At 39.8% G+C, this 22,698-nt stretch overlaps 1 protein-coding gene and 1 pseudogene across 6 annotated transcripts in view; one reads left to right on the forward strand and one right to left on the reverse strand.

Annotated features, from left to right (window-relative positions):
- The window catches only part of SPECC1L (sperm antigen with calponin homology and coiled-coil domains 1 like), a 144,018-nt gene that overhangs the window by 83,581 nt on the left and 37,739 nt on the right, over nt 1–22,698 (reverse strand). For all 6 annotated transcript variants that reach the window (XR_004676332.1, XM_034989265.1, XM_034989261.1 and 3 more), the window contains exons 2-3: nt 17,259–17,448; nt 4,114–4,267 (exon numbers count right to left, since the gene is read on the reverse strand). Coding sequence is in view for 5 of the 6 variants with exons in the window: in XM_034989265.1 (XP_034845156.1) it covers nt 4,114–4,267; nt 17,259–17,448 (344 nt within the window). In the remaining variant the exon portion in view is untranslated. The remainder of the gene's footprint in view (nt 1–4,113; nt 4,268–17,258; nt 17,449–22,698) is intronic.
- LOC117999862 lies at nt 12,680–13,204 on the forward strand (annotated as a pseudogene).

The following is a 22,698-nucleotide window of genomic DNA, read 5'->3' on the forward strand; positions in this document are numbered from 1 at the left end:
GACTCTAGGATTAACCAGTCAGGTAGCAAACTAACCGTAGAAGCAGATGGTAAAGAAAGATCACAGATGAGCAAGAAGGGAAAGGCGGCTTCCGGACAAACAAAAAATCTAAGCTACCTATGATGAACACAAAGTATGATCAAAGTAAGTGCAAAAAGTTTTTCACATCATAGCATGCCACATAAATAGTACCAATAACATTAATTATAATAAGGCTAATGTGTACTTAGCACTTGCTTTACACACACACAGATGAACACTTCACATACATTAATTTATACAAGCCTCATTATTATCAACATGAAGAAACTCACACACACAGATGCTAAATAATCTGCCAACACCCCACATGTAATAAGTGGATGAGCCAAAATTCAAATGCAGGCAAACAGTCTGGCTCCAGAATCTGAAACTTAAAAAGTATGTTATGCTGCCTCCCTAAATGTTAGAAAACAATAATGTACTAATGCTAACTAATGATGGCACATTATCAAATATGCTACATGAATCAGTATTACCTGACTGCTAAAATTCTAAACCTGTGAAAACTGACATGATCGTGTGTTTAATACAGAAAGAACAGGAATATGCTTACCTATAAATACTTAAGAAATAATTAGCTGCTTTTTACTTTGTAAAATAAGATCTAGACCTAATCAGTAAGTGTTCTATAAGAACCTGATAGTTTTTTACGTGGCAGGCACCAGGCTGCAGAGGTAAGAGGGAGAGAAAGGTCGATGTGATATAGGAAGACAGCCAGTAATTCTGCCAGGGATCAGGTGTAGAGCAGGGGAGGGAATTCTGGCTGGCCACAGGATAGGATGAGGAAGCAGAAGAGAACAGGACGCACAGCAAGGAAAAAGTAAGGTCACACAATGAATGGAAGCAGCAAGGGAAGTTTTTATGGGGCCCTGAACGCCAAGGGAAATTTAGTGAGTCCCACTAAATGAGTCCCTGTAAATGTTCAATAAATGTTCTGGAGCAAGAAAGGCAGAGAACAGCATTTTTATGAAAATGAATCCAGACGATGCTAAGTGAAACATCTGAGGAAGAAGAGCGGTCAAGGAGGAAGGTGGGCAGGAAGAGCAGTAAAAGTGAAGGAGGGCCTACACTGGGGAGTGAGATCAGGATCTCTGCAAGAACAGAGAAGGGATGATACATCTGTAACAGATTTACAGGGTAAAAGTAACAAGATGAGGAGAAACAATTGCAAATGGAGGCGAAAAAAGGAAAAGGGTGGTATAACCAAAGTATTCATTCTCTCCATTTCTGTAGACAGTACCAATCATCCTTCTTTCCCAAACCAAAACCCGTCCTAAGAAGGAAAAGATCTGGGCATTCCTGAAAGACAAAAGGAAAGGAGACAGTAATGAGGGGAGGGATTGATAATGCCCCAAAAGGAAAGGAGAGGTAAAGGAACGAGAAAGGAAGAGAGAAAACATGACAAAGAAAAGCTCCCCTTCGGGATTATTGTGCCCAGTGAGTAGATGGAAGAATCTGAGTTATAGACAAGTGAAATGGTCTTAGAGAAGTCACGGGGAGTAAATAACGGTAGAGCAGATCAACTGAAGAGTTGAGGACGTTGTTAGGGGCTCAATTGTGTCCTCAATTCATATGTTGAAGCCATAACCCCCAGTACCTCAGAACTGACTCTACTTGGGAAAAGAGTTATAATTAACGTAAAGAGGTACTTATATTAACATGGGGTTTGTTACGGTGGGCCCTAATCCAAAGATACCATAAAGACTGTTATCTGTAAGAAGAGGAGACCGGGACACAGACACAGAGAGAGGGATGACCATGTGAGGAGACAATGAGAAGACAGCCAACTACAAGCCAAGGAGAGAGGTCTCAGAATAAATCAAACTGGCCGACACCTTGATCTCAGACTTCTAGCCAGTTTTGGTGAAATTACATGTCTGTTATTTATGCCACCCAGTCTGTATAATTTGTTATGGGTGCCTTAACAAACTAATACAGATGTACAAAGTAGAGGCAATGGATCCAGGGAGGAGATAACTGAATTCAGCTGGAGGGCAGGTGGTACTGGTCAGTAGGGAACCAGGGTACAAATGCGAGGGAACTCTCCCAATAAATTCTAAAAGCTGGAAATAAGAAGAGATATAGATGGTATGAGAGTACTTAATTTCCTTCTTACAACACAGGCTGCAGTGTTAAGTGTGGTGATGACCTCAGGCTTGAGCATAAAAGACCTAAGGTGCAGTCCTTGCTCCACCACCAGCTTTGAAGCCTGGTACAACGTGGTACGGTACCCAATAAATATTTTCTGAGTAAATGAATACAAGGCCTTAGGCAAGATACTTAAGCTTTAAGCATAGCTCTCACATCTCTAAAATGAGGATAATAACAGCCTCTACCTCATATGGCTATAGTGAGGATAAAATGGAATGGTGCCTGGTATAACAGTGCCTTCCTCATGATCATACCACATGACTATTATAACTAACAAGGGGCGTGATCTGGGATAGGGAAGACAGTAGGTAAACCTGGGCTACGAAAAAGTCTAATACATACATGAGGGGCTAAAGGCCTAAATAATGATGATAAAGAAGGTCTGCTATAGGGGCGCCTGGGTGGCTCAGTTGGTTAAGCGACTGCCTTCGGCTCAGGTCATGATCCTGGAGTCCCGGGATCGAGTCCTGCATCGGGCTCCCTGCTCAGCAGGGAGTCTGCTTCTCCCTCTGACCCTCCTCCCTCTCATGCTCTCTGTCTCTCATTCTCTCTCTCTCAAATAAATAAAAATAAAATCTTTAAAAAAAAAAAAAAAAAAAGAAGGTCTGCTATAGTTTTTGCCAATGTGCTTTCATCAGCTGTATTACAAACAAATGATCTTGGGGCACCTGGCTGTCTTGGTCGGTGGAGCACACGACTCTTGATGTCGGGGTTGTGAGTTCGAGCCCCACGTTGGGCGTACAAATTACTTAAAAATAAAATCTTTTAAAAAATAAATAAATAATAAAAATAAATAAATAAAAACACACGATCTTATGTTTACCGAAGTTTTAAGTTTTTTCTATAAGCGTAAGAAGTAAAATATGATAGCATTACTCCTTGGACTACAGGTTGAGTTCATTTACAGACTCCATCAAATCTAAAGCCAAATTGCTGCTAATGAAGAGAGAATGGTAGAACAGGAATGAATGGATCCAGGCATTGATCACCAAAGGCTGCTAACATCTTGGAAAGACAAACAACCAGAAATGATGTGCCTACTGGTGGATGGACAACTATTATGTATGAAGGAGTCTTGGGGGAAAAAAAGGAACCTGAATCTGTCCCATCAAGGCTCTAGATCCAATGACATTAATAGTAAATGAACAAAGGAATATGGTCAAGGACATCAAGGAGATGTGACGTCAAAATCCAGATCATGGGAAAATAGAGGTCAAACATCCTATATTTCTAGAAAAATTAAATTGTAAGAAAAAAATAGATTTAAGGAAGAGTAACAATTTATAAATGGACTGTAACTGAATCCTGATCCAGAGACAGTAAATATACATATGCAGTATTTATGAAAAAGTTGGAAATTTGAGGGTGCCTGGGTGGCTCAATTGGTTAAGCAACTGCCTTCGGCTCAGGTTATGAGCCTAGAGTCCCAGGATCGAGTCCCGCATCGGGCTCCCTGCTCAGCGGGGAGTCTGCTTCTCCCTCTGACCGCCCCCCCCCTCATTCTCTCTCTCTCAAATAAATAAAATCTTTAAAAAAAAAAAGAAAAGAAAAAGTTGGGAATTTGAATAAGTATTTCTTTATATTTATATTTATGATTTGAGGAATTACTATTAATTATTTTAAGGGCTGATAATGGTATTGTTTAATATTTTTAGGGGAATCCTTATCTTTCAAAGATAATTACATATTTGCTCATGAAATTATAGGACACTTGGAATTTGCTTCAAAATAATGAGGAGGGAAGGTGGATGTTAAGGAATTAAGACCGGCCATTGGTTGACAAGGGTGAGGAGTACATGGGGTTGAAATACAAATACTTTTGTACATCGAACATTTTCTGTAAGTAACAGAACCCCTTAAATACCACCACACTCTGCTATTTAAACAAAAAAGCAGTTTTACTCTGAATGCCACCCATACCTGTGCTGATCTTGGATTTGTTCTCCACGGTGGTCATGGCAGGGGCCGATGCTGAAGATGCTGTGGAAGGGCAGGTGCTTTTCTTTCCTTTAACACCATTAGTCACTGTCACCCCTCCAGCCATTCCAGCTAAGAGGTCATCACTGCTCTTGGTCTAGAAGCAACAGAAGATAAAAGCATACTGATTAGATGAAGCAAGAGTAAATAATATTTTGGGACTAAACAAAGCTCTTGGCTTTTACAGTGAATTCAAGATCAAGAGCTCTACAAAGATTTTCTGACAGTTACCAAGCAGTACTTCATACTGCGCTACAGAAAGAGAACCTCTTCACTGGTTTATAAACAATCACACACTTCTTTTTAAAATACAAAAATCACATATGTAATCAAAGACTTTATGGAAGCCTACTGTGTGCCCACATGTGCCAGAGTCAGTGAGGGTTAGGAAAAAGTGAAGACATCCTTTTAGTTACTCTTTCACCTAGGACATGACTTATGAACAGGGATCATCTGAGTGCTGTCACAGGGGCTCTGAGGAAAGTTCTATAATGCCACAGGAAGTGCCATCCTGCAATTTCTAGAGGGAAATACCACTAAGAATCAGAAATAATCTTTATTGCTTTAAAGTAAATCCGTGATGGAACCATTACTTTGAAATTTATTTTTCTTGAACCTGACCTAATTTTTAGTAGTCTAATTTAAGCCAAAATTGAAAGATTTTTTTTCTTAAAGCTTAGGTAATATATAAAATCCAGACAGTTTACGGTTAGAGTGAGGGTTAGTCAGCCTAAATGATCATACTCCTTGAGAAAGACCCTTTGGAATACTTATTTATATTTTCCAAAGACTGAAAAAAATACAAGCTTTTAAAAAAGAAAACAAGCATCAGCTATACTTCAATTAAAAAAAAGAAGAAAACAAGCACTCTGGATGAGATCGGGTATAAAATTATTACTTAAAGAAAAGATAGTGAAGAAACCTGTTTTTACTTCTAGGAATGGAAGAACAGAGGAGTTAAAAATCTGTGAAAAAAAGAAAAACTACTTTTTCAAAATCAATTAGTTCATTTGAGAGAGACAGCACAAGTGGAAGGGGCAGAGGAAGACAGAGAGAGAATCTCAAGCAAACTCCACATTGAGATACCACAACCCTGAGTCCAAGGATGCCTGGGTGGCTCAGTCGGTTAAGCGTCTGCCGTCAACTCAGGTCATGATCCCAAGGATCAAGTCCTGCATTGGGCTCCTTGCTCAGTGGGGAGGCTGTTTCTCCCTCTGCCTGCTTTGCCTGCCACTCCCCCTGCTGTGCTCTCTCTCTCTCTCTCCCCCTAACAAATAAATAAATAAAATCTTTAAAAAAAAAAAAAAAAAGACCTACTGTTGGTGGAAATGCAAGCTGGTGCAGCCACTCTGGAAAACAGTATGGAGGTTCCTCAAAAAGGTGAAAATAGAGCTACCATATAATCCAGCAATTGCACTACTGGGTATTTACCCCAAAGATACAAACGTAGGGATCCGAAGGGGTACGTGCACCCCGATGTTTATAGCAGCAATATCCACAATAGCCAAACCGTGGAAAGAGCCAAGATGTCCATCGGCAGATGAATGGATAAAGAAGATGTGGTATATATATATATATATATATATATATATATATATACACAATGGAATATTATGCAGCCATCAAAAGGAATGAGATCTTGCCATTTGCAACGACGTGGATGGAACTGGAGGGTATTACGCTGAGCGAAATAAGTCAAAAAGAGAAAGACATGTATCATATGACCTCACTGATACGAGGAATTCTTAATCTCAGGAAACAAACTGAGGGTTGCTGGAGTGGGGGTGGGGTGGGAGGGATGGGGTGACTGGGTGATAGACACTGGGGAGGGTATGTGCTCTGGTAAGCACTGTGAATTGTGCAAGACTGTTGAATCTCAGATTTGTACCTCTGAAACAAATAATGCAATATATGTTAAGAAAAAAAAAAAAAAGAAGATAGCAGGAGGGGAAGAATGAAGGGGGGGAAATCGGAGGGGGAGACGAACCATGAGAGACGATGGACTCTGAAAAACAAACTGAGGGTTCTAGAGGGGAGGGGGGTGGGAGGATGGGTTAGCCTGGTGATGGGTATTAAAGAGGGCACGTTCTGGGGCGCCTGGGTGGCTCAGTTGGTTAAGCAACTGCCTTCGGCTCGGGTCATGATCCTGGAGTCCCGGGATCGAGTCCCGCATCGGGCTCCCTGCTCGGCAGGGAGTCTGCTTTTCCCTCTGATCCTACCCCTCTCATGCTCTCTGTCTCCCATTCTCTCTCTCAGATAAATAAATAAAAAATCTTTAAAAAAAAAAAAAAGAAAGAGGGCACGTTCTGCATGGAGCACTGGGTGTGATGCACAAACAATGAATCATGGAACACTACATCTAAAACTAATGATGTAATGTATGGTGATTAACGTAACAACAAAAAAATTTAAAAAAAAGATGTATAGTACAACAGAAGTTGGGGGGACTATGGCTATTGTGCAGAAAATATAAGCCTTTATTTTCATTTGATAAAAAAAAAAAAAAAGACCTAAGCTGAAACCAAGAGTCCGGACACTCAACTGACTAAGCCACCCAGGCACCCCAAGAAAAACTACTTTTTAATAAAAAAGAACCAAAAAGTTTTGTCCCATTAGGGTGAAAGCATAAGTTAGCCAACTGATTTACTATTGTTGTCTATCTGGAGTCATGTAACCATAATAAATTCTTAAGCAATCATAACAAATTCATCTCTACAGATTAAAATGCTTCATAAATTACTAATCTCTAAAGTCTCTTCCTGTTCTGTTAGTAGAATAGATTCTGTTCTCATCATTCAATTATAAAAGTTACAATATAATACCATTTGCTAGGTCAATCTGTCTTACTAGAGGTAGAAAAGATTAATGTTTTAAATGAATTAAACTAATTAAGCTTTGGTAATTTAGGATTGTCACATTATGAAAAACCTAGTTATATAATGAGGAAGGAGGAACCTGCATTAATCATTAAGGATTGTTCATATTCTTTAAGACTAGTTCCTGTTTATAAAATTGGTCATCAACTATGATGCAAAAAATCTGTAAGTCAAATTCTACTTCCTTCCTGTCAATTTGTCCCTCATCAATTAATCAGTATATAAACTCAACATACCCTTATATTTTCAAATAACCTTTTATATTCCATTAATAGAAGTTAGAATTATCTTTGAGGTAATTTTTCTTCCTTCATAAGTTAAATGATAGTAGCGTACTGGCACATGAATAAATAATGGAATAGAAAAGAATCCAAAAAGAAACTGCATATAAAGACACCTGATTCATGACCAAAGAAGCAGTACAGAAAAAAATTGGTTTTTCAATAAATGATACTAGGTCAACTGCATATTCACAAAAGAAAAAAAATGAATGAGCCCTATTTCACACCATATCAAAAATAAATTCCAAGGCTTTCTAACTATGATTCAAAATCCTGAATGATGCAACAAAGAATTGATAAACTTGACTACATTAAAATTAAAATCTTAAAGAATTTTAAAAATCCTGTGCATGATACAAAAATGAGAAACTGGGAGAGTATATTTGCAATTTCTCACAAATAAATGGCTAATATCCTTAATACACAAAGAACTCTTAGAAATCAATGGGTAAGAGACACATAGAAAAGTGAGCAAAATAAACAATCACCTACAGTCGATCCCCACACAATACAAAAATTATAACCAGAATAACTCACAATAGGAGAAATGCAAATTAAACAACACTGAGATACCACATCTCACCTATCAGACTGGCAAAAATGAAAAGTTATGATACATTCCTTTGTGAAGGATGTGCGGAAACAGGCGCTCTTATAAGTTGCTGGTGAGAACGCAGCTGGATGTGGCCTTATGAAAGGCATCCAGCAATGTCTACACTTACTTTGTTCCCAGCAACCCACCTCTAGGAATTTCACCTGAAGACATACCCCCAATAATACAAAAATACATACACTTAAGGCTACTCAATGCAGTACTGCCTTTTAAAAAAGATTTTGTTTATTTATTTGAGAGAAAGAGAGAGCACAAGCAGGGGGGAGAGGTAGAAGGAGAGGGAGAAGCAGACTCCCCGCTGAGCAGGGAGCCCAACTCAGGGCTCGATCCCAGGACCCTGGGATCATGACCTGAGCTGAAGGCAGACACTTAACCAAGTGAGCCACCCAAGCGCCTCTGCAGCATTGTCTTTAACTGCAAAATACTGGAAACACCTTGAATGCCCATACCAGGACAGTAGCTCAATAAACTATAGTATATCTGTACAAAGACACATTAAAGAGAATGAGAAAGACTGCTATAAATTGGTGTAAAGAGATTTCTAGAATACATTAAATGAAAAAAAGCAAAGTGCAGAAACAGATCTAATTATGGCAACTTCTGTGTAACAAAGGGGAAATAACACAATAAATATACATGTATCTGATCATTTATGCAAAAAGAAACACAGGAAGGAGAAAAACAAAAACCCAACTAGACTGTTTACCTCCTAGGGATGGCTGGGGACAGAAGGAATGGGGTAGGGGAGGGGCACTTCTCTGAATACATCATCTCCTAATTCTGACATGTGGAACTGAACCTTAGTAGTGTTTCACATCCTCGCAGTCAATTAATTAATTAAACAAGGGTAGGGGAAACCCTAAAATGGAACACAATAGGAACAAATGGACCCAACTGCATTTCAAATAAATAACACAGTCACCCAGGGTGGAGGGTAGGGGAAGAATCCAAGTATCTTCTGAAAACAGTATTTTGACTATAAATCCTCAAACTCTCAAGCTAAAGACCAAAAAAAGTATACACTTTGAACTCTACCTGGCAGATTTGTTTTTGGCAGTGGTACGATGAGCAATTCTGTAACTACTGCCTACATATTCTAGGATTGAGAAAATAAATATATTATAATGAAAGCCAGGTTTCTCACTGTCGGGAGACTGGGATTACAATTACAGAGAGTGAAAAGGCTACTCTAAATACTGTCAAGTGGATTTGGAAGTAACCGTGTGAACTCATAAGGTTTTAATATATATGGAGGGAAAAAGACACAGAAATTGATAAAGATATGTAAGTGCACACATGTGTGTGTTTCCTCTCTGCTGAGCAGGCTTAAAAACAACAATACGCTCAAAGGCAACGAACACACCTAGTTTTCAAAGGCTTTATTTCTTTTAATTTAAATTCAGTTAATTAACATATAATGTATTATTTGTTTCAGGGGTACAGGTCTGTGATTCATCAGTGTTACTTAACACCCAGTGCTCACCAGAACACACCTTCCCAATGTCCAAAGGCTTTAAGTGCCATCCTCCACTAAAAGGAACAAGACCTTCTTCTTGAAGAAGAGGCTGACTCTGGGCTAGGTATGGAGAAATAGAAAACTTCTCATGTCAGAAATTAAGGGGTTGCTCAAAAAATAGGGACACATTGAAAGAACACCAGAGTCAGCTCGAAGGGGCTCTCACTGACCAAATAGGGGACAATAAAATGATGCTAACCAAAAAAAAAAAAAAAAAAAAGATGCTAACCACTGACAGCCCACTGAGTAAGAATCCATTCTTCCACACTGACATAAATGAATATATAGATGGAGCAAAAGTGAAAACTCCTTCTTTGTTTTTTTTGAAAACAACTTCTTGTAAGTAGAATGCCAACTACTAAATGTAGAAAGAATGATGGAATTCAAAAACTACTACTTGGCAAAAATCATACTAATAACTGATTCTGGAAAGGATCATGAAGAATTGCTAAAACTAGGGTATGAACGTCTGATGCGAAAGAGAATATTTACAAAGTCTCAAAGTATTTTTGACAAGATACTTATGAATTACAAAAGGAACATGGTAACCTGATAGCGGAAAAACCAGACATCACCTTAACCAAATTAAGTTAGTATCACCAGGAATGGAACAGATTGACCAATGCTGCACCAAGGACATGTGGCTTCTGTGGAACTTCTGCCCCAAACCCATAACCCCAACCTAATCACAAAGAAACACTGAGAAACCTAAATCTGGAGGACAGTCTACCAAATAAACTGGCCTACATTCTTTAGTAACAGCCAGGTCACAAAAGATAAAGACTGAGGAACTGTCCCAAATTTAAGAAGAAAAGAAGAGCGTGACAACTAAATGTAATTCACTATCCTGGATTGAAAGCTGGACCAGAAAAAAAAATGTTCTTCTTTTTTGCTAAAATGGACGTTAGCACAATTGGTGAAATTTAATTAAAGTCTAGAGATGAGAAACTAGCATTTTATCAATGTTCACTTCCAGATCTGGTAATTGTACTATGGTTATAAAAGCGAACAGGGGTGCCTCGGTGGCTCAGTCGGTTAAGCATCTGCCTTCCACTCAGATCATGATCTCGGGGTCTGCTTCTCCCTCTCCCTCTGTGCGCTCTCTTGCTCTCGCTCTCACTCTCTCTCAAGTAAATAAGTAAAAATCTTTAAAAAAAATAATGCTATATAGATTAAGGATCTAAATATAAAATGTAAAATAATAACACTCTTGAAAAAAGTACTGGAAACTGTCTTCTTGACCTTCGGATAGGGAAAGAATTTATAAACACACACACACCCCTAACCTAAACAAAAGATTAACAAACTGGACTATATTAAAATTAAGAACTTCCATTTATCAAAAGATACCATTAAAAGAGAAAGAGAAGGCAAAGAGTGGGAGAACATTATGTGCAACACAAATAAATGACAAAGGGCTCACATCTAGAATAGATGTGAATATATATATTCAGAATATAAATATATATAAATATATTAATATTAATAAATATATTATACTTGTATATAATATATTGTATATTATATTAATAAATATATTCAAAATATAAATCAGTACAAAAAAACACATTACACCACCTCATACCCATTTCTATGGCTACTATAAAAAAAAAAAGTGCTGGTGAGGACATGGAAAAATTAAAGCACTTGTTGGGAAGAGAATTCCTTGGTGGGAATGGAAATGGTGAAGCTGCTGTGGAAAACAGTTATGGAGGCTCCTCAAAAATTAAAAATAGAATTACCATATGACCCAGAAATTCCATTTCTGAGTATATACCCAAAAAACTGAAAGCAGGGCTTCTATGAGATATTTATACATATATGTTCACAGCTATTATTTACAATAGCCAAAAGTCCATGTGGAAATAACCCGAGTGTCCACTGATGGAAGAATGGATAAGCAAAATGTCGTATTTACATACAGTGGAATATTACTCAACATTTAAAAAGGAAATTCTGGGGTGCCTGGCTGGCTCAGTCGGTGGAGCATGTGACTCTTGGTTTCAGGGTTGTGAGTTCGAGCCCCATATTGGGTGTAGAGATTACTTGAAAAAAACAAAATCTTTAAAAAGAAAAAAAAAAGGCAATTCTGACACATGCTACAGTGTAGATGAATGCTGAGGACATTACGCTAAGTGCAATAAGCCAGTGGCAAAAAGACAAACACTGTGTGATTCCACTTATATGAGGTACTTATGTAGTTAGATTCACAGAGACAGAAAGTACGACAATAGTTGCCAGGGGCTAGGGAGGGGGAATGGGGAGTTGTTGTTTAATGGGGACAGAGTTTCAGTTTTGCAAGATGGAAGTTTTGGAGATGGATGGTGCTAATGGTTGCTCAATGTGAATGTACTTATTGCTACTGAACTGTACACTTAAAAATGGTTAAGATGATAAATGTTATGTGTATTTTATCACACACACAAAAAAAGTTGAAAAAGATAACACAGTAGCAAAATGGGCGATTGATTTGAACAGGCATTTCACAAAGAGGATATCTAACTGTCCACTAAACATATAAAAGTAAGGTATGAAAAGGTGCTTAATTCCATTGATAATAATGCAAATGCAAATTAAAGCCACTTCAGACCACTCCTTGACCACTTCAGCCACTCCTTGATCTGGGTGGTGGCTGCAGAGTATGTGCACTTTGTGGTGATTCACTAAGCTGAACACAGATACCGTGTAAACTGTTCTGAATGTATACTTCATCAAAAAAACAGGGGTGCCTGGCTGGCTCAGTCAGAAGAGCATGCAACCCTTGATCTCAGCTGGGGTCATGAGTTTGAGCCCCATGTTGGGTGTAGAGATTACTAAAAATAAACAAACTTGAAAAAGGTTTAAAACAAACAAAATAAAACTATTTTCCAACTTCCTTTTACACAAAGAAGCTACTTGCAGGCTGATATCTTTCCATATTTCAATTTTTGTTATACAATTCTGCAAATACATGTGCACTTCCATACATAAACATTCCCCATCAACAATAGTTCAAAAAATTTCTGAAATTGATGAAGGGAAGACATTTTTAGCCTCCTTATTCATAACAGATGCAAAATGCAAATTATTTGGCAAAAACCTAGATACAGGAGCGCCTGGTTGGGCCAGTCGGTAGAGCATCCAACTCATGATCTCAGGGTTGTGAGTTCAAGCCCCACGGTGGGTGTAGAGATTACTTAATAAAAAAAATAATAAAATTGCTGCGCAGGCGCAAGCCTGGAAGATGGTGGCGGCTGAAGCAGGCCATCTGAGGCGGCGGTGTTGGCCCTGCTGCTGCGGAGCCTGCGTCTGCCTGGGAACTGTTGGCTCCAGCAGGGCTCTATCACAAGAAGATTGTTGATCATCATGAAAATCCTAGAAATGTGGGGTCCCTTGACAAGACATCAAAAAATGCTACAACTGGATTGGTGGGGGCTCCAGCATGTGGTGATGTAATGAAATTGCAGATTCAAGTGGATGAAAAGGGGAAGATTGTGGACTCCAGGTTTAAAACAGTTGGCTGTGGGTCTGCTACTGCCTCCAGCTCGTTAGCCACTGAATGAGTACAAGGGAAGATGGTAGAGGAAGCCTTGACCATCAAGAACACGGACATCGCCAAGGAGCTCTATATACCACCCCCACCCCCCCTCCCCACCCCACCCCCGTGAAACTGCACTGCTCCATGCTGGCGGCAGATGCAATCAAGGCTGTGCTGGCTGACTACAAACTGAAATAAGAAACCAAAAAAGGAGAGGTGGAGAAGAAATGAGCCCTCAGCAAAGCTTGCAGCCAGGTCATACCTGCTGTCTGTCCACTCGCTGTGCAATCACTATAGATGTTCGGGAGCCCCCCACACTACAGTAAAGGAGCTCTGAGACACACACAGCACTTGCTGGTCACGTGGTGGCTCACATGCAAGCAAAATACACAGTTTACTCATTCCAAGTCCTGTGCCTTCTTTCAGCCCACTCTTATTGCCTTAACCCAGTTTGTGTATATTTTGAATTGTGTGTATGGCTTCAAAACTGAAATCAGTCACAAAGTCTCAAGTCTCAAGCGGTAGTCCAGGAAGTGCGCAAAGATCTAATTTCACCCGAATCTATCTTGGAGAAGATTACCAATAGAAGGCCATGGTATGATTATTTGATAGAACTAATTATTGTACATAAAACAGATCTGCATATAAAATAAAAGAATGTAAGACCAAAAATAATAATAAAATTAAAATTAAAAAATTTTTTAAAAGAATGTTTAAAAAAAAACCTTCTAGATACAAATGATGAAATAATACAACCAACGTATCCATGCTTCTCAAGGTAAAGTCCGAGTTTCATGGTCTGCAACATCAACTCAAAATTTAAGGTTAGTTTTAAAACTTGCCTTTCAAGTTTCAGAGATGGATTATTCAATCATACGGTTAACTAATTTTCATACTGAAAAGGCATGACCACAAATAATCATTAAGAGTCATCAATTATTTAAATAGATTCTAACTGCTATTTACCAATTCTCATCTATTAACTTTTAGAAAAAAGTATTCTTTTTGAATATTCTTTTGAATGAAAAAGTGTATTGCTTCTACAGGATTAACCAGGAACACCTGAGCAGTGTGTGAAACCTGCAAAGTGCATGCATATAGGAGACCATCCCTATGTGGCAAATAATCCTCTCTGCTCACTGTGACAAAGAATTAGCCAAACGAAGGCCCCGAATCAGATGTCACAGCTACTCACAAGAATGGGAACAATTTCCTCAAAACTCACTGAACAGCAGTAATGCTGTATTTTATATTTACAAAAACTCCAATCAGCAATGAGGTGCTCTCGTCAAAAAGGTGCTTTCTCCTACACCTCAACTAGATCTAGTCTCAAACAATATTTGAAATGAAAGAGGTAAAGAAATGTATATCCCCATGCCCGCCACTACAAGGAAAGTGCTGAATACTGCGCAGTGACAGAGACACACATGTGGGTGTCCCCATGAATGGGTAAGTACGTGTACGTGGTGTGTATATGACTAAAAGCCAAAGGCCTCATTCATCTGGTTAGTCATCAATGCTCCATCACAGTTACAGGAATTCAAGTTGTGGGAAGTGTCCAAATGCTAGAGAAAGCACAGTGAAATATGAAAACTTAGGAAAATAAGTTTGTGGAGTCTCCAAGTCCTTTTGATCTTTTCAATTTTTCTGTTCATTTTCACTATTTTCTTCTTCTTTTTTTTTAAGATTTTATTTATTTATTTGACAGAGAGAGACACAACAAGAGAGGGAACACAAGCAGTGGGAGAGGGAGAAGCAGGCTTCCCGCTGAGCAGGGAGCCTGATTCGGGGCTCGATCCCAGGACCCTGGGATCACGACCCGAGCCGAAGGCAGATGCCTTCGAGCCAAAGGCAGACTGAGCCACCCAGGCGCCCCACTATTTTCTTCTTTCCTTCTTTGTCTTTTCACTTCAACTTCTATTCAGTGACTTTTTCCTTCTCCTTTCTTAAGTAAAAGCTATTGCTTCAGGCTAAAGTGTTCCCAAGTAGTTTTGCCTCTTCTAAGACCCTCCTCACTACACACATACACACCACCCCCTACTTAGGTGAGGCAACCAAGGACAGCCAAAGCTATGGGCAGTGGCGTGTGCTGGCACACAGCAGATACACAGTTGTTTTGCTTTACAATGAAAAAGTACTCACTGTTCAAAACCAAACTACCATCAGCTCCAGATACAGGCCTCAGAAGATGTGACATGCCTGTTCAGGGCACACTTCACAGGAAACCTTCAAAGACCCTGCCTGCCACTGATGAGGAGGCAACAGAAGAAAAGCAGTAGAACACATCCACTGCCAGTGTTGCAACCTGTTCTTCCAGTCACGTAAATAACAGGTCACCCAGTCACACAGGCACTCTGAAGACACCCCCAGCAAGTGAGTAACCAGTTAGGTCAGAAAATGACAGCTATCTTACACAAGAGTGGCAGCACTGCCATCAAGGAAGTAATTCAGGGTGTTGATTCAGACTAACGGAAGTAGGGCAAAGGTCTATTCCTGGTACCATTCTCTGGGCCATAGGATGACACCCAGCAGCTCATCAAAACTGCAGCAAGGAGAAAATCTGGGGGCACCTCCAAGCCCATGGAGTAAGTCTGGGTTTAGTTTTGATAACCCTGGAATAGAAAAACCAGCATTTCCAGCTAGATCTTTCAACACATAAGGAAGTCCCTCATTAGCTGTTCCATGAGGTGCTTCTTAAAATAATTAAGCCACAATCTATCAAAGCCCTGCCTGGACAAAAGGCTTTTGAATGGATCATGTTTCAAACAGTGCTTAGTTTCTCCTATGAGACTAGCACTAACCCTCTCCAGGTTTTCCCCCCAGAGTCAGTTTCTACTCAAAACACAAAATTCCCAGGACAAACAAGCAAAGAATAAGTGGATTCTGCACTAAGAAAGACTAGAAGACTGTATGGATCTCTGTGCAATATACCTAAGATCTGACCGGCAGAAAAATGGCCCGTAGTCATCTTGTCCCTTGGGTGGTCCAAAACAACACAGACACTGAGAGCACCCCACAGAAAAAGACTATTCTTTTCAGGAATCAGTCCTGAGCCAGTAAAAGTGTCTAGAGATAATCAATAAAAATGCTACTACCTGGGGCGCCTGGGTGGCTCAGTCGTTAAGCGTCTGCCTTCAGCTCAAGTCATAATCCCAGGGTCCTGGGATCGAGCCCCAAGTTGGACTCCCTGCTCCGCAGGAAGTCTGCTTCTCCCTCTCCCTCTGCCCCCCTACTGCTTGTGTGCTCTCTCTCTCTCTCAAATAAGTAAATCTTAAAAAAAAGGGGCGCCTGGGTGGCTCAGTTGGTTAAGCGACTGCCTTCGGCTCAGGTCATGATCCTGGAGTCCCGGGATCAAGTCCCGCATCGGGCTCCCTGCTCGGCGGGGGGTCTGCTTCTCCCTCTGACCCTCTTCCCTCTCTTGCTATCTGTCTCTCATTCTCTCTCTCTCAAATAAATAAATAAAATCTTTAAAAAAAAAAAAAAATGCTGTCATTTATGAAGCCCTTGCCATGTGCCAGACTCTGTGCTACCCACTTCCATACATTCCTCATTTCATCCTGATCATGGTGCTGTGAAGCACATGCAAACAAAGCCAGGGTCTGTCTGCTTCTGAAGCCCGCAGTCACCATCCTGTACTAACAAGAACCGAACCAGCCTCGAAAAGAGTGTAAAGAAAACTAGTTAAGCTCCAACTAAATTAATATCGCCCAATTTTAACAGGATTAATACGGGATCAGTTGTCAGAAAATGAAGAACAGTTTATGGTGTGCAAGGGGGTGGGGTGGGATTAAAAATACCCTCCCTAGGCGTTTCAGGAATGTTACTGCTGGTCATCCTTTAAGACCTACCACACATGCTCTTTCGCAAAACCTTCACAGGCTAGCAACAATGTTTTCCTGAAATGCCTATGCTGTCCTCCTACTCCCCCAGGGAATCTGACTTTTTTGCATGTATTTTAGCTATGCATGTATGTGACAACCTCCACCCGTTACACCACAAGCTCCCTAAAGAAAAGACTCTAACTCCAGCTCACACTGGCACAAGAGCCTTGCACAAGGCAAGTGCTCAATGATATGTTTCATAAACAAGTCTACTATTTGGTTTCATTTGTAAAGCCAAACCAAACAAACCAAGTCTACCACACTGTGAACTCTTCAAAGGCTATGTGTTCTCAGCACCAGCAGAGGGCGAATCCTAAACAATGTTTATTTAATAAATCAAACATCATACTAAGATTCGCTCCTTCTATAATCCATCACATATTCAAACATTGCCACATTAATACCTTTGACAACGATGCTGCTGTTCCAGGTTTTACAAGTTTGCCTCCTGTAGATGCTGAAGAGCTGTTTTCAGGTTTCGTTTTTTCTACTGTTTGCGTTTTGCTTATCCCAGACACTTTAGGCACTGAGCCAACACTCCTGCTTGCTTTCTTCATTCTGGGTTGCCTCTTCGTGATGCATTTACAAGCAAATCTGTGGAAAGAAATGGCATTATACTAAGAACACAACTGGAAGAAAGCTCTTTAGAAATTTGTCTCTGAAAATTTTTACCATGCAATAAATAAAAATGTTTGAAAGCTGGGCGCCTGGGTGGCTTAGTCCCTAAGTGTCTGCCTTCAGCTCAGGTCATGACTGGGAAGCAGGAAGCCTGTTTCTCCCTCTCCCACTCCCCCTGCTTGTGTTCCCTCTCTCGCTGTCTCTCTCTCTGTCAAATAAATAAATAAAATCTTTAAAAAAATGTTTGAAAACTAGATATTGATACAGAAAATAAAAAGTTGAAAAGCTCTTAGACTTGCTAATCAGAATGCACCCCACGTTTAAGGCTTCCTCCTTGAATATTACTAACTTGAAACTATTTCTAGTTCAGTCATTAAAAGGAATACCCTAGGGGCCGCCTGGGTGGCTTAGACAGTTTAGGGTCTGACTCCTGATTTTGGCTCAGGTCATGATCTCAGGGTCCTGAGACTGAGCCCACATCCAGCTCCATGCTGAGCCTGGAGCCTGCTTAAGATTTCTCTCTCCCTCTCCCTGCCACCCCCCCACCCGCCACCTGCAGGACCACATGCACGAACTCTCTAAGAAAAAAAAAAAAAGGGATATCATAGATCTCTAATGGAACTGGCTAAATACAACACAGCATACATTATCCTTAGCAATTAATGAAGCAATAATCATCCTGGCATTTGAGAATTAGCCATTTTGTAGGTATTTAAGTTAAGGGTGAGCATATTTTCTAAATTATCTGGCACAGTCCTAATTTCAAGTATCTGCTGTGATAACCTCCCATAAGCCAGGAGAACATCCCAGAAACTCCAACATTTAGGCTCTAAATATATTTCCCAGCATATCTCTTTTATCAAGAGGCAGTATCAAAATTCCTTATCAGAACGTAAACCTCAGGGGCACCTGGGTAGCCCAGTCAGTTGGGTGCCTGCCTTCGGCTCGGGTCATTGTCCCAGAGTCCTAGGATCGAGCCTCGCATCAGGCTCCCTGCTCAGTGGGGAGTCTGCTTCTCCCTCTCCCTCTGCCCCTCACCCTGCTCATGCTCTCTCTCATGTGCTCTCTCTCAAATAAATAAAATTTAAAAAAAAAAAAAGGACATAAATCTCAACTTTTTGGTTCAGAAAACAGGACCATCTACATACCTGTAAGGAATGTGACAAGTCTACCACCTAAACAGCTCATGTTTGATTTCACAGCTTAGATGACTTGAAATAACACTGGCAGCACACAAAACTGCACCCAAATAAACGCTTAGATATAGCTTTATTAACTAAACTAGAAAAGCAATCCCTACAGTAAGTAATATCAGGTTTGGAAAGATGTCATGGACCAGGTTGGCTTTCACAAAAATGAAAGTCTATTTGAACAGAAACAGTTTTGTGTATGATGACTCTGAGAAACTACTATGACCACAAAAAGAGGCTGTTCTATTCTGTGAAGATTTCTACACACTAATAAAAGTAAACTTACAGAATAACCTTTTGGAAAAGAAAACGCTCGTCCCAATAGCCTTAAGGAGTACTTTACCTACACTGAGGTTGAACACTCCAGATTTATCTTGCCTTGACATAATACAAACTGTACCAACAGGTTTGGTGGCAGGAACACTGAGACAGGGCAAAGGGGGCTCTGCTCCTCCCCTCAACATGGTAAGGCCCTTGAGCAAAAAGAACACTCTTATTAACAGCAACCAAAACACAGCGAAACCTCGGCAGCAAGTCTATGCTTTCCTCAACTACAGAATGAAGGAATGACACTGGATCCATCGCTAACTCAAAGTACTATGGAAAAATCAAGCTCCTAAGAACCTTTCCTTCAACTTTTCACTTCCCCTTTTTATTTACCTGCTCTTTTCTAAGTCTCATATCTTATAGATGGTTCCCTGAAGTTTCTTTCTTCTCTTCTCCAAATTCCACACCCACCCACACTCCTTTCTACACCACTCAGACCCTCTACCATTCTCTGCCTACTCATCCAGCTCCTGCCAAATTAAATTTTCATAATAGAACTGACTGCAATAATAAAAATGTTTTATGTATATCTGTGCTGTCCAATACAGTAACCACTAGCACTTGTGGCTACTGAGCACTTAAAATGTGGCTGGTGTGACTAAAGAAATGCATTTTTAATTTTATTTAATTTTAACCAACTTAAACTTAAAGGTACATGGTAGCTACCATACTGGACAATGCAACAGACTGTCCCTTTCTGCTGCTACCACTTAAAACCTAATGAATTACCACTTTCCATCCACTAGGATGGCTATAATCAAAAAGACAGAGGGGTGCCTGGCTGGTTCAGTCAGTGAAGCATTCAACTCTTGATCTTGGGATTGTAAATTCAAGCCCCACATTGGGTGGAGAGATTACTTTTTTTAAAAAATCTAAAAAAAAAAAAAAAAATAGATGGTAACAAATGTTGTAAAGGATATGCAGTAATTAAAACCCTCACATGCAGCTGGAAGGAATGTAAAATTGTGCAGCCGCTTTGGAAAACAGTCTAGCAGTTCCTCAAATGCTTAAACACAGAGTTACCATATGATCCAGCAAGTCTACTCCTGGATTAATACCCAAGAGAAATGAAAACATTTGTCCACAAATTTATATACAAATATCCACAGACACATTATTCATAATAGCCACAAACTGGAAACAACCCAAACAACCTCAAAAAATTCTCCCAAATTAAACCATAACAGAATTCTTTGTTAGCATTTAAATTTTTACTTATCAACATGTATTTGTTATTTACTGGATACATACTACTATCACATAGTTCTGTTTATATGCCTTCTGCATACAAAATCTTTTTCTTTCAAGTCCAAATGTCTATCAACTGATGAATGGAGAAACAAAATGTGGTATATCCATCCGATGGAATATTATTTGGGCATAAAAAAGAAATGAACTACCAATACATAGTACAACCCTGAAAACATTATACCAGATAAAAGACACCAGACACAAAGAATCGTATACTGTATGATTCCATTTATACAAATTGTCCAGAATAGGCAAATTCATAGAGACAAAAGTAAATCAGAGGTTGTCAGAGGTTAGGGTAGCAGGAATGGATACTGACAGCTAACGGACACAGGGTTTCTTTTCTGGGATGAAACATTTAGAATTAGTCTGTGATAATGGCTGTGAATATACTGAAAACCAGTGAATTTTACAATTTAAAATGGGTGAATTGTGTGGCACATGAATTATATCTCAATAAAGTGGTTATAAAAACAAAACAAAAAACACCTGGGGAGCCTAGCTGGCTCAGTTGGAAGAGCATGCAACTCTTAATGTGAGTTCAAGCCCCAAGTTGGGTGTACAGATTACTTAAAAATAAAATCTTAAAGGGGAGTCTGGGAGGGTCAGTTGTTAGGCGTCTGCCTTCGGCTCAGGTCATGATCCCAGGGTCCTGGGATTGAGCCCCGCATCGGGTTCCCTGCTCAGCAGGAAGCCTGCTTCTCCCTCTCCCACTCCATCTGCTTGTGTTCCCTCTCTCGCTGTGTCTCTCTCTGTCAAATAAATAAATAGAATCTTTGAAAATAAATAAAATAAAATAAAATAAAATCTTTAAAAAAAAAAAACCTAATGAACATCAAACAAGGACTTCTAGAAAGTAGATCCGAACATTATAAAATACCCGATAAGTCGGGGCGCCTGGGTGGCTCAGTCGTTAAGCGTCTGCCTTCAGCTCAGGTCATGATCCCGGGGTCCTGGGATTGAGCCCCACATCGGGCTCCCTGCTCGGCAGGAAGCCTGCTTCTCCCTCTCCCGCTCCCCCTGCTTGTGTTCCCTCCCTCGCTGTGTCTCTCTCTGTCAAATAAATAAATAAAATCTTAAAAAAAAAAAAAAATACCCCATAAGATAAAGAGAAGGACTACAGTTTTGCAAAGATCAGAGAGAAACAAGCAGCATAGCCAAAAGCTTTAAAAATGCTGAGATACACACTGGTCCAAGACACTGGCAGCTTGAGATCTTAGATCTTAGACCACTCATTCTTACCCACATTGGACCCAAAGCTCCCTTTCTCCAACAAATATGTAAATATACCTTTACTACTGAAGTGGAATCCAAAGCTAACTTATTTATTATATACACACAGGTACTTTCTAAAAATATCTACATGATATGGCAACTAAAACATAAAAAATAAAAATAATTTGTAATAAATGTGAATTTCAATATGTGAATTTTCAAGCAAGACTATATGAGGAATAAAACAGTAAGAAATCCACACCTCTAAATTAAATCACTGTGAATTTGACTACAGAGAGTCTTGACTTGGGCAGTTTGTAGTACTGAAACTCAGATACCATGCCATCTATCATGCATGCTATCAACAATGTGATTTTCTAAAAGGATGAATCACTCTTAGTGTGATGGTTAATTTTATATGCCAACTTGACTGAGCCATGGAGTGCACAGACATTTGATTAAATTATTCTGGGTGTGAGGATGTTTCTTTTTCTTTTCTTTTTTTTTTTTGAATAAGATCTGGTTTTGTTTTGTTTTTAGGGTTTTTTCGTGAGGATGTTTCTGAATGAGATTAACATTTGAATTTACAGAGACTCCTGACTCTTTGAGTTGGGATGTTGGTCTTTTCCCATCTTTGGACTCCACTTGAAAAATTGGCTCTTCTTCCGTCTCAGTCCCACCAACTTTCAGACTTGAATTTACAAGTGATTCTCAGGCCTTCAGACTTGGACTGGAACTTACACTGTTGGCTCTCCTGGGTCTCAAGCTTGCCGATTGCAGATCTTGGTCCTTCTCAGCTTCCATGATCATGTGAGCCAACTCCTTATAATAAATCTGTGTGTGTGTGTGTGTCTAGATCCTACTGGTCTGTTCCTCTGGAGAACCCTGACTAATACATTTGGTAAAGCTGAAAACAAAACAATTTCTCCTCAATGTCTACAGTAACTGCATTCCTGGAAAATTCCATCTATACCAAAATTACACTTAAAAAATGCCCTCTTTGTGTAAAATGGAATTAGATTCTAGGCTCAGTCATAAAGTTTTTTTCTTTTTTTTTTTAAGATTTTATTTATTTATTTGACACAGAGAGATAGCAAGAGAGTGAGCACAAGCAGGGGGAGCGGCAGGCAGGCAGAGGGAGAGGGAGAAACAGGATCCCCACCAAGCACGGAGCCCGATGTGGGGTTCAATCCCAGAACCCTGGGATCATGACCTGAGCTGAAGACAGCCGCTTAACGGACTG

The sequence above is a fragment of the Mirounga leonina genome, unplaced genomic scaffold (genome assembly GCF_011800145.1).
Source record: "Mirounga leonina isolate KUSES-001 unplaced genomic scaffold, KU_Mleo_1.0 Mir_481, whole genome shotgun sequence".
Taxonomy (NCBI): Eukaryota; Metazoa; Chordata; class Mammalia; order Carnivora; family Phocidae; genus Mirounga; species Mirounga leonina.